We start from the raw sequence: 13,352 nt of genomic DNA, 5'->3' as shown, positions 1-13,352 counted from the left end.
GCAGCCATGCATACTAAAAGACAAGCTCCACAGGGCCCCTCTCAAGGCCCCATGCCTAAAAAACAGATGCTCAAAATGGCTGAGGATTTGATTACTCTTATCAGGGGTTCTCAGCCCCCCTCGGACAAAAGGCCCAGAGTGGAGGAAGAATACCCTTCCTCGGACCAGTCCTCCATTACTTCAGAACATTCTGAAGACCAGGAACATTAATACTCCCCTTTTGAAGATTCTGATGCAGAGGAGTCCATTCCCTCTGTCCCCCGAGGACTATTCTTTTGGGGAAACCTTGCATACCTTGAGGGAACACTTCCACTGGGAAGGCCAAGATTACTCAGACTCCAAGAAAAGGCTCAGGGATTTCCTCTTGCTCCCTCAGCACAGGCCTCTGGCTATCCCTCCTGTCTTAGACATACTAGATGATGTGTATTCAGAGGCCAGCCTTAACCCAGATTCTTTACCTCCAGCTCCAGTCAAGCCTGACTGGTATTACCGGTTCCTGATTCACACCAATTCCTATACAAAAGCCATGCGGCTGACCCAGAAACTATTTCACAGGGTCCCAAGGGAATTAAGGCCTCCACTGCCAAAAATCCATTACCTTCAGAGAGAGATTCCAGAGCTTTAGAAAGGTGGGGGGAAAAGGTATACACCTCTGCCACTTTAACCATGAGGGCATTAAACTGTCAGTTCCATATGTTAAAGTATCAACAGTTTTTGTTATCTCAGTTGAAAAGCAAAATGTCACAACCCGAACAACCAGACTTGAAGGAGTTGCAGGATTTGTTGCATAGTGCAGAACAAGTGGGTAAACATACCTTGCAAATGTGGTTTTGATGCTTTAGAGGCCTCATGTAGAGCTGCTGTTAAAGGATCAGTCATACGTAGACATGCTTGGCTCAAAGAACAAACCTTACCAGATCATGTCAAAGCTAAATTACTAGATGCACCTCTTCAAAAAGATGTATTGTTTGGTGTTAAAGCTGAGGAGGTATTAAAGAAAATGGAGGAAAAGGCAAAATCAATGCAAACTGTGAAAGATTTCCTACAGGTACAACCTCCACGTTTCAGTAGAAATTGGCCTTCAAAAAATTGGTCCTTTCCAGCCACAGACAGACCTCAGAGGTAGGTACAGGCGCCCGAGAGGTAGAGGGCAATCTCAAGGATCATTTAGAGGCAGACAATGGCAAGCACCTACACCAAGAGGTGGAGAGGATAGATCACAACCATTCAGAAAGCAGAACCAATGACTTTCCCTTTTGCATGCCAAGCAAAGCTCTAATGGCAGCACCTTTAGGCAGAAAACTGGCATTTTCGAAACATTGGCATATTGTCACTAAAGACAAATGGATCCTGGACATTATAGACAGAGGCTACAGATTCCACTTTCACACCCTTCCAAAAATGAGAGGCATGCCAAACCTGCCACAAAATCAAAGGGCAGAGGCACAAAAACAAATTTCAGCTCTCATGGACATGAAAGCTATTGAAGAGGTACCTGCACAAGAACAGGGTCAAGGTTTTTATTCCAGACTATTCCTGGTACCAAGGAAGGACAAAGATTGGAGACCTATTTTGGACCTATCCATCCTAAACACATATTTACTCGTACCAAAATTCAAGGTGCTCACATTACAGCAGCTTCTTCCCATGCTGGGCAAGGAGTCTTGGCTGGTAACATTGGACCTGAAGGAGGCATACCTGCATGTCCCTATCAGACAAGATTGCAGAAGATACCTCAGATTTCTTGCAGGTTCAACCCATTATCAATTCTCTGCATTGCCCTTTGGCTTATCTACTGCGTCCAGTGTGTTCACGAAATGCCTGGCATCAGTAATTGCCTTCTGCAGACTTCAAGGGATACAAATATAGCCATATTTGGACGACTGCCTGATCCAAGCGGACAGCAAACATACTTCTGAAACGCCTGGCGTTTGTAATAAAGTTGTTGAACTCTCTGGGATACACAGTCAACAAAAAGAAATCAAGACTAATACCCTCTCAAACAATAATTTTCCTGGGTGCCAGCTTGAATGCAAACACCCAGATGGCCTACCTCACGCCAGAGAAACAAGGGCAACTAACTCAATACTTCAGAAAACTGGCAACCTTCACCAGGCTGACTGCAAGGAAAATCCTGCAGGCTCTGGGATTCATGGCATCTTGCATCCTGCTAATCCCATGTGCAAAGCTGCATATGAGGAAACTTCAATGGTACCTAAAAAACTTATGGTCTCAACACAGCCACAGTTTGGAAACAATTATACCACTGATTCCATGCCTCCAAAAGGAATTTCTGTGGTGGGCTCAAGCATGCCAAAGAAACATAGGTCTCCCATTCTGCTTGCCTCAAGCAAATCAAATCATCACAACAGACGCCTCGGACTACGCCTGGGGGGCGCACATGACAGATCAGTGCATTCAGGGCAAATGGTCCCAAAAAGAAAAGCACCTACACATCAGTCAAAAGGAAATGCTAGCAGTAAAAAATGCTATTATGGCTTTCAAAGACCTACTGCATCCAGGTCAGCTATTGATAAGGACAGACAACACCACAGTGATGTGGTACATAAACAAACAGGGTGGAACTCATTCATATCCCCTGTGCAGGCTAGCCATGCCTTTTTGGAACATGGCTCTGGAATTAAAATCCAACTTCAAGCACAATTCCTGCCAGGCAAGGAAAACATGCTGGCAGACCACCTAAGCAGAAATATGACAGATCCACATGAATGGAAGTTGCATCCTCAAGTTTTTACAAAGATAATTCAAGCATGGGGAAGGCCAGACATAGTTCTCTTTGCTACCCACAGAAATTACCAATTGACAAAATTCTGCTCAAGGACCTATCATCCACAGGCCTGGAAAGTGGACGCACTCTCAGTTGGACAACAATGACAGTTTATGCCTTTCCACCTCTTCCTCTGCTGCCCAAAGTTCTATTAAAAGCCAGAGCAGACAGACCAACTGGCCAAGACAACACTGGTACCCACTCCTGAGAAGCATGACGCATTCCCCACCATGGATCCTGCCTCTAATGCCTCTTCTGTTGACCCAGCACAACTTCAAAACTCTTCACAGTCAGCTGAAAACACTCAATCTAGCCGCATGGAGGATTCCTTAAATTCACAACAGAACCTACTCTCCAAGGAGGTGCAGGATGTCTTTTTGGAGGCCAGAAGGCCGCCTACTAGAAAAGCCTACTACGCAAAATGGAAACGGTTTTGTGCCTGGAATCAGAAAAAGGGTCAGAATCCTGGAATACTGAATTTGCCTCAAATATTACAGTACCTAGCTGAGATGCTAAGCAGTGGACTTTCATTCTCCTCCATCAAAATCCATGCCTCAGCCATTTCTGCTCAGTACAACACTGATCCTCCTTTATTCTCTCACTCTCTCAAGACAGTTCCTCAGAGGGGCTAAGAATATAAAACCCCCAAGGAAGCAACCAGTACCTGATTGGGACCTCAATTTCATTCTAGAAAAACTGACCCTGCCTCCATTTGAGCCAGCTGCTTCAACAGAACTGCAATATTTGTCATTGAAAACAGCCTTCCTTCTGGCTATCACCTCAGCACGCAGGGTTTCGGAACTACAAGCCCTCATGGCTGTGCAGCCTTTCATCATTTTCCATCAGGACAGAGTTTCCTTAAGAACCAACCCTTCCTTTATGCCAAAGGTAGTATCCAGGGTAGCCTTGAATCAGGCTATCCACTTGCCTACCTTTTACCCTAATCCACAAAACAAAGGGGGGAGACTACTACATTCCTTGGACATTCACAGACAGCTTCGTTATTATTTGGACAGAACAAAGCCATTCAGAAAATCAGAGCAACTCTGTGTCCTATGCTACAGGTGCTCAAGGGAGGGCTATTTCCAAACAGACCGTCTCAAAATGGATAGCCCACTGCATACGCTTTTGTTATTCTTTTCATGGTAAAACTGTACCTACAGGCATCAGATCTCACTCCACAAGGGCCACAGCTACCTCTGCAGCTTTCCTCAGGGGGGTTCCTACCAAAGATATTTTGGAAGCAGCCACTTGGAGTTCTGTACATACTTTCTCCAAGCACTATCACCTACCATTATACTCCAAATCTAGAGCGGGCTTTGCCACTGCAGTCTTGCAGGGCATCCTTGCTCCTCCTAGTTCCACTTAGTGCCTACCACCCCTTTATTTAGCTTTGGGATTCTACCCATCTGTTATGACTGCAGCTGTATGCACGATGAACATAGTACAGTTTTGTACCTACCATAAATGTAGATGTTAGAGTGCTAATACAGATGCAGTCCAGGTTTCCCTCCCTCCTTCCCCTCTTGGGACAGGCCTAATGGCTAACACCTCCTCATACAACCTGATTGGGGTATTCTTTTATGGTGTATTTGCTTGCAACTACTGTTTTTTGATTATATTGCATTGCATTATTGCATAAATTTATGTTTTGCCTGCCTTCTGGGGGCACCTGACATCTGGAGCAAGAAAAACTGAAGAAAATGGCGTCGGCTGGTTCTTTTATACCCCTGCCGCACTGACGTCAGGGAAGAAGCGACGACATCCGACGCCGGACCTAGACTTTGGAATTCGGCCGACCGAGGACCCGCCTGACGGCAGGATAACCCATCTGTTATGACTGCAGCTGTATTAGAACTCAAACATCTACATTTATGGTAGGTACAAAACTGTACTTTTAGCTTTGCCAAAGGAAGGTCATGCTTACTGAACCTGGTGGGTGGCTTTGAAAAGGTCAAAGGTAATGGATGTGGGAAAAACTGTGCATACTACTACCTAGATCTGCACTTGATACAATATCCGATTCTGGCATTGTCAGCAAGCTTAAACAAGGTATAAACCCCTTTGTTAACACACTGGATAGCTAGTTGGCTCTCTGATAGGGCATATGAGGTTAGAATCTGTGATGAGAACCCACTTCAGGAAGGTGTAAAATGCTTGATATCAAAGCCGTGGCTTAAAACTGAATACCAACAAATGCATTATAGTACCTTTTAGGATATCAGCTACCCCCAATAAAATGCCCCAAATAGTTGATTCCTAATTTTAGGGGTCCTTGGAACTCGTGTAGATAGTAACATATCCTTCGACCAACATGTGTCCCAGGTAATAAGAAAATCTTTCTCTCTCGCTCAACTTAAAAGCAAGAGCATGGCATCTAGGTCCAGAGATGCCACCAGACTACTGTACATGGCCCTTATCAGACCTATAATAGGGTATAATGCACCCTATGGTTTGTACCTGACCAGACTTGCAGTTTACAAAGGTTTCTTACAAAAATAATACAGGTAGTAAACATGTCTTACACTGCTTGCCTCGAAGCCTGGATCCGTTACTATCAGACATCTGAACGGTGATCTTTGCTTGGCATTCAAAACATTGCTCTACCTTGTTTTGATGAACCATTTGCATATCTGCAAAACAAATTGCATCAGAATTAGTAGATTAAAGGACCTTTAATTTTGCTTGCAACATAAATAGGACGTGTGTGAGATGCTTCTCAGCTAATTCCCATAGGCTCCCCATCCGTGTTGAAGCTGAGAATCCCTATTTAAGGGCGACTTGGACCAATTTATGGGTAATAAGAAATTTACCGTGGACTGGCCCCTTTATTTTTGATGAACATAAGTAGTCAGTAAATCACCCCATATGTAAATCAAATTTGTGTTTCACATTTGGTTTGCACATCTAGTCTTGTAAGGGCCCTAGGGGTCTTTAGCCTGTTGTAGACCTGTGAGTGGGACATTTGTACTGAAGATACCATTAACTTTTCCTTGAAGACTGTGTGTATACATACAAAACAGACACATTTTAGTTACTGTTGATGAGACTGCATTCAAATGCAGTAGGCTAGGGGGCAAAATGAGTAAGTTCTGAGGAACCAGTGATTGCAAGCCGCCTCTGCATGTGGTAAGTGTAAAACTTATGAAGGTGTCGGCTACTAGCCAAGACAAAAATATGCTTTCTATACACTGGCGGACAGCCACTCTGCTTATTTGATGGCAGTGAGATGGATTCTTATTGTTGCTCCTCTCTGCTTTATATAAATTGGTGGCATGCACCCATACTATCACAAATACATTTAGTTTTCAGGTGGGATGTAACTTTAACTCTAGTATGTCACCAAAAAGTGTGCCGTTGCAGCTCCAAGGTATGTGCATGGTTATAGATATTTAGTACATACACATGCTTACCTTGCACAGCAGCTGTAGTTGGTTTTCAGTCTGAGTATTTAGTAAGGAGGAAAGAGTATTAAAAAATGTCTAAATCACAGTTAACTATAAAGTTTTCTAATGGAAAGGAATCCAGAATGTCTGCATGACCAAGGTTGAAATAGTTAAACCTCATTGTGTGCAGCTAAGATGTAGTCCGCTGAATCTGGAGACTGCCTGGCAGTGCCTTTGCAAAGCATGCAGTAAAGCCGCTTTGTCTGTACCCATATGATTTTAATATGTAGCTTGAATTGGAGACCAGAGCTTTAATTGCAAGAATGAATCTGCTTGACATGGAAAGGGAACAAGAATAGAGAGAGGATGAAATCTGTGGAGTAGGAAAGAAAGTATCCGCAAGAACTAGGCATTGCACGGAAGAGTGAAAAGAAAAGTTTGCCAGCCAGAAAAAAGTAGCTAACCCTTCAGCAAAGGCTTGCAAGTGGTTGGGGTGGAAACTCTGACCCTGGGAGCCTAAGACGATGCTAAACATTTTTCTCGCTGTAGAGGGGAGTAACTTTTAATTATTTTGTTTGGGTATTTGAACATGAATGGAACCAGCACCACATTTGCTGCTGGCAGTGGTTGTTTTTTTTAACTTTTGCTCATGTGTAAAACAGTGCATGCTTTTTTTTTTTAAGGAAGGTCTTGACTGACTGTTTCTATTGTAAAGTTAAAAATGTTCTTTTTGAATGTTTGACTGTTGTACATGAAATTTGCAGGGGAAAAAAATTGAGTCTGTAAAAGAAAAACAGAACATAGTTCCAAGTCAGTGATTTTGTTGTAGAAGTAAGCACTTTTTTAGGTGAGATGTAATTTTTATTTGCCTCACTTTGCCCCTGCTACTCATCCATCCCTCCCTGTCTTGGCCAGTTCATCCCCTTCACAATGATGAGGGTTGATTGATTTTTGGGGGGGGGGGGTGCATTGTTCAGACAGCCATCAGGGATGGTTATAGAATTTTCTGCTTACTCCCCCACTTGCACACGTGTTGATAAGCTGCCCACAAGTAGCCACACAGTGGGTTAACAGAGTTGGGTAGTCCCCCACTTCTGTGTAATTAGATGTCACGCTAACTTTTTTGAAATATTGAGAGATCATTTAGGGAGCAAGCTCTCAGTATTTTTACCTTGGGTCATGAGACTCTTAAGAGATTGGGAGTGTAACACTGTTGAAGAAGCGAGAGAGAAAAAGGTGACTTATCTGGCCAGCAGGGAGTGGTGTGCTCAGCACTTGGGTATGAAGAATCCCATGGGGAGAATCTAAACCTTCAGAGTAGGTCCATTGTGAAAAGGGGAAGCCACAGTTTCCATTAAATTCCAAAGTCTAGGGATGTTTCAAGTGTATCCAGGTTTTTCATGTATGTTTCAGGTGAACACAGTGACTGGGTTGGGAAAACAAAAATGTAAGGGACCTAACAGACATGGCAGCAAGGGTGTGATGGAGTGTCTTAAAGCTACATTTGCCCCATGTTATCACAAGGGCATGTACATTACCCTGGTGGTGTGCTTAAAAACGCTAAGAGTAATAATGTGTCAAACATATTTGTCTGTAATTGTAAAGGAGCATTATGCTCCATTTAGGTCCTTGGGGAGAGCACCCCTTTCTGATACCTTTTGTCAGGGTACATTTGGACTAAGAGGGCATGGAGGCAAGCATGTAAGTGTCCTATGGTATTCTGGCATGTTTTTATAGGACATGACTTTAACAAGTCACCTTATTTGCACGCAGTTATGCAGTCAGGCATTTGCATGGGGAAGTCAGAAAGATGAGAAACCAGCAATTGATCACATCTGCAGTAGATAGATAAAATGACATCTTCGGTGAATAGGCTAGGTAGTAGCAACACACCTGAATTTCATCCACTGCTATCAGAATGTTCTGGGTTACCTTTAAAAGTGAATACTTAAGGTATAAATCCCAAATCTGGGACACAGTTGTGGAAAAATCCTAAATTCCATTGCAAATGGATTTGGGGAGGTCACTGAAGAGTGATTTAAGAAGGTACTGCTGTCAGATCCCATCTTACAGGAGAGGCAGTAGCCAAAGAAGCTTCTGATACTTAAGGGCAGGAGAATACAATTGCTGAGATAAAAGGTTACCGTACATAGAATGGACTCCTAAGGGGACAGCTGTTGCAGCATTTGGTGGTCTCAAGGACTCAGTTTCGTGTTCATGGTATCCCTTTTTAAGGCTATTTGGGCATAAAGCATGTATATAGGAGGCTTATGCAAAGTTTTTATTAGCCAAGAATTGCAAAAGACAAGAGAATACTGCAGGGTATAGGCATCGTAGAAAGCTTGTCAAGGTAGGTCAGGATATAACTTTGTCATTCAAACCGTACCACAGTGTGCATAGCTTAATGAAATTTTCTCCAAAACTCTGTGTCCAGACATAAACACAGTTACATACAAAAAAAAAAAGCTAAGACTGCTTTGGTGCTTTTACTTGTTTTTGAGGAACCATTCCTAACAGGAAAAAGTGAAGCCTTTAGTACTGCACTCCCTTCAGTGAAAATTATTGTTGGGCATGAGCAGGGTGTTAGGACCATGAAGAGGAAAACCGTAGTCTTTTGGTAGGTGATGGCATGATGTCTGGTTTGCCCACCTCTAGGGGAATGAATAGTATAGTATGTATGGCACCCCCAGGGATAACAGATCAACAAATTGAGCAGCCGGGGGTGGGGGAGAGCAGTGGAAAAGATATCTAGTTTTAATTTTGTTTTGTGCTGAGCTAACTGCAGAAGGATTTAGTGTATGTATGACTGCAAGTCAGTAATAGAAGAAAAACATGCAAAACAAAGGCCTGATTATTTTAAATGCAATACTGTTTTGGTACAGTGACAGAAAAAATATTCTTTTGAAAAGTACAGTTTGATAGTTACTACAGGTTTGGTGTCCTTTCTGTGGTTTGTAAATTGGTCATTTCTCCCCCAGCCCCCAACTTTCAAGTTGGAAAACAAGGATGAAAGTTGTTTAAAAAGTGTGTGTATGCATGTATCTTTTACAGCTTTGGCAACAACATTGAAATGTCTAAATCACCACGATAGTTTGTACCATATAGAAAAGGAAAATGGGGTGTGAACTTAAAAACTGATCGTAAGTAATTACATTTTGTTATGAAAAATATAACAAAACTTTTGATTACGAAAGTTACAGATCCAGTGTTGTATTTTTCCATCTGATCGATCTGTTTGGCTTATCAGATGCAACCTTTGTGCCTGCAGAAGCTGTGGTTCTAGGGCTTTGACTCCTCCCTTACCCATAATCCTGTTCTTCCATCAAGTACTTCAGAATTCATTTGTCTTGTGATCAAGGTCATGTTTTCAAGGGTTCTGATTTTCATCAAATAGGTACTTATTGGCTCCAATTTTTTTGGCAGTTACCTTTTACTTCTACCTGTATTCTGCCTTTGTAGATTTATAAAAAAAGGTATGTAATAATCTTTATCTAGTAATTCCTTATACGTGTACTGTTTTTTTATATAGTTTTTGTTCGATAGGGTAGAGCATACTTTATTGTTAATGTTTTCTATGATATACATTTTTTCCCTTCAAACTCTCCTTCCATTCTTGTGGCAGACAGGTTACAATGGTTTAAAAACTGTAGGGCCTGTGGACTTGAGATTTCCCTGCAGGACTCGCTTCCTTTTCCGTTCATTGCCAAGGAACAGCCAACTTAGATGCAGACTGTGAGGCTTACTCTTCCTTTGGTTGTAGAGCCATCCAAGGTCGTAGGGTCAAGCTGGTCTTAAAAGGACTTGCTCTTCAGCCAGGACAGTCACCCTCCACTGTTTTTCTTCATCACGTTCTCCTGCTAAGACTATGGAAAAATCAGAACAAAAAGAAAAGTCCGAAGAGAAATCTGAGAAGTCAGAGAAAACCAGAAAAAGGTCTCTGATCCCATTAGTATCTTTGGGTTCGGCTCTGAAGTTACCTTGTCAATGTGATCAGACCCCCCCCCCCCAAAGATCAGATCACCTGAACTGCTTCCTCATTTTTCACTGGAACGAACCGGTGAGTCCTTGGCTCCATTTACCATTCCTTCTTTTAGAGAGGCGTTCATTTAGACCGTCATCTACAGCATCATCTTCTTAGTCCAGTCCATCCTCAAGGAGCCTTTTGGAAGCAGACTTCGACAGGATGATTCAGCGATTCCTTATGACACAAATTCAACTAGGGGTTCTCCTGGTTTCATCTGCACCCGGATGTTCTGAGTGGCTTCAGTGACCCTTCCACTAATTTCTCCTATCCAAGTCAGTCCTTTAGATCCGAGCCTCCCGATAGTACCAACGTGTGAGCAAAACAGTCCCATTGACTCCAACTTTAGCTGTGTCCCTTAACTTTCTTAATTCTGATGCCTTCAGCTCAGTAAGAGTCTCGGAGATGCAGCATCTGTGCTTGGGCTTGAAGTGAAGAGTTGGTACTGAAATTCTTTAGCGCTCTCTTGCCACCTCTCCCCTAGATAACTCTGTTCTGATCTCTGCTTTGGATCCAGGTCGAGTTGGGTTGGGGGAGGCTATTACTTCATCTTGTCATGATGGGATGGTGATCTCTGTGAGCTCCATCTCTGCAGTGGCATTCCAGGCTTTTGAAAGGATTCTGGCAAGGCCAGGGAAAGAGTTGCTTTCCGTACACACTTGGCTGCATCCCATCCCCTCCTGGATATTGCATATGACTCTACAGTGCCTTGTCAACAGGAACAGTCCGGTTTCTTTAGAGTTTCCCCATCTGATTCTCTCCATCTTCTGGAAGCCCAGTTGAGACAAAAAGTTCTAGGAAACAGACATGTAAAAAGAAACATTTAGATGCCTCTCTGGAATCTGTCACTGAAGATACAGACTTGGATGAATGAGATGGGTCCTCAAGATTCCCTGAGGATGTCACCTTTGACATTTTGGAATTGATGAAGCAGTGATTCACTTATTTGCTGTCCCCTGAAAAGTCTGTGTTTCTCGAGGCTTTTGGAGCTGGCTCTTCAACCTCTTTGGTGATGCTGTCTGCTGATGTGCTCATAGACCTGGGAGCTCAGTGGGTTTGGAAGGATCTTAAAAGCTGGGCAAGATATTTGTTGACATTTAAAGACCGCACACTGGAGCAGTGGTCCCCTGGCAGGTGCCATGGTTGTGGTAGCAGCCACTAAAATAAGAGCTTTCTGAGGAGAGTACATCTGGTCATCTACCTAATAAAGAATCTTAGAGTGCTGAACAGATTTGGGAAATGGATGTATGCTTCAGTGGCTTTTACAGTTGGAGCACTGAACTACCTGCCTCACATGTAGGGTTGCCAACTTTACATGTCAAAAATTCTGGACATGTACATGAAAGCAAAATGTGTGTAATTTTGGTACCCCAATCCCCTCCCACGCAGCCATTCCAGTGTTCCATTACTTGGCTATTTCTCCATTTCTTCCCAGTTCCCATAAACACCGATTAAAAACTTGTGTGCATAATGTTTTATGCTTTACTTATACAATAATTACAGATTCATTTAAAACTTTTATTTCAAATTTTATAGCACAAACACTGATAGACCTTTGCTAAACAAAGTAATACAGTCTCGCAATGAAAACAGACTTAGCATTAAAACTTTTCTGCCTTTGAAACTCATATTAACTGAAACAGTACTGAAACCCACAGTCAAAGAAAATGCATCTGGCCAGTGATGGATTAAGTTTAACTTTGGGCTGTTTTCAAATCACAGGCCCCTTGCACACATTTTTGGACCATATAAAGGTTCTTTGATTCACCTTCCCGATTGAAGTAAATTATAATATACAATAATGAAATTATATCCCTTGCATAATACAGCACCAAGTCTTGGCGCATATTTTAAATGTACAGTTTTGAACATTTTTTCAGTTAGCAGTGAAACAAAACATAGAACCAGTAATGACAAAACTGCCCAGTTGAGAACATTTCAACCATAAAAGGCCACTCTGACTTCTGTCATTACAATCCACCAATATCAGTCAATATGCACAATATCTGCAGAAGTCAGTCATCTGAATAATTTCACATTAAAGAGAACTGTAACTAATGAAGAGGTTGCTACTAGCAAACAACTTTGTATTTCAGTGTTCCATCTGCAGATTCAGGGCCTGCTGCCCTTGAAGAATAAATTGCCTATGTTACATTAAAAAATGGTAAGCTGGTAATATTGCAATAAGGAATGGATAGTAAACTGAAAAAAGGTTCATTAAGTTCCTAAGAAATATTGAAGTTTGCAGAAGAAGCGCTTGATGGTTTAGATAAAAGATAATCTGCCATCCTGGAGAAAATCTTGTTTAGCTACATGAAATTCAAGTCTGGGAAGCACAGTACTTGCATGATTTAGTTTAAATACAACAACCTAGCAGGATTCAGCACAATACATATAATGCAATTCTTCTTCCATTCCATTTGCATTAGTTTCCATAGAATGCCTCAGATACCAAGCATCTTTGCTAGCTGTTGTCACAAAGTGATTCATAAAAGCCTCTGCTAGAGAGGAACATTTTTTGGTGCTGAGTATTTGCAATACAACAGTTTCTGGTTCAGTAGCAGTAATGCAAGATAGCTTATTTTGGTGTGCTATGCTTCCCTCCAAATGCAGGAAAGTATATACTTCTAGATTTCCTAATAAGCATCCAGAAAGGGAGATATCTAATGTAAACAATGTGCCAGATGAGATCTTAACACAATATTCCCTTCACCTTGAAAAACGCAGACTGAAGGCAAATGTATCTATTAGCCATTTATACAGCTCTCTAAATGCTAAAAATCTGTCTAATGATAAAGCTGTCTGCCAGGCAATTAGTTAGCTTTTAGCAGTTTACATAGGAATGAACAGAAGTTACAGAAATTTGACCAGGTAGACATATACTGAACTCTAGTTTAATGCAGTCTAGACAATGACAGCATCATTGAAAAAAAATAATAGAGCAATACTATGTCTGTGCACTGCTTCATATTTACAGAACAAATGCCACTGTACCAAGTACTGAGCAATTTTGCACTTTTCAGCTTAACCTGCCCTTGAAAAAAAAGCCACCTGTATAATGGATATTAGCACAGGTATGTAGGAGTTAAGAGGTGAAACTCTGCCTTCAAGAGCTAGACCCACATTACAAGTGTGTGTGTGTGTATTTTTATTTTAT

General features: G+C 42.0%; 1 protein-coding gene across 1 annotated transcript in view; it reads left to right on the top strand.

The window, feature by feature from the left end:
* Positions 1-13,352, top strand: part of CCT3 (chaperonin containing TCP1 subunit 3) — a 1,145,726-nt gene that overhangs the window by 313,861 nt on the left and 818,513 nt on the right. Inside the window, 1 exon segment of the mRNA XM_044079187.1 lies at positions 9,634-9,647. Coding sequence (XP_043935122.1) covers positions 9,634-9,647 — 14 coding nt within the window.

This window comes from Protopterus annectens, chromosome 8.part0 (assembly GCF_019279795.1).
Source record: "Protopterus annectens isolate FY-2018-M chromosome 8.part0, PAN1.0, whole genome shotgun sequence".
In the NCBI taxonomy this organism is placed as follows: domain Eukaryota; kingdom Metazoa; phylum Chordata; order Ceratodontiformes; family Protopteridae; genus Protopterus; species Protopterus annectens.
The sequence above is the reverse complement of the archived record's forward strand: the minus strand, read 5'-3'. Positions and strand labels throughout refer to the sequence as shown.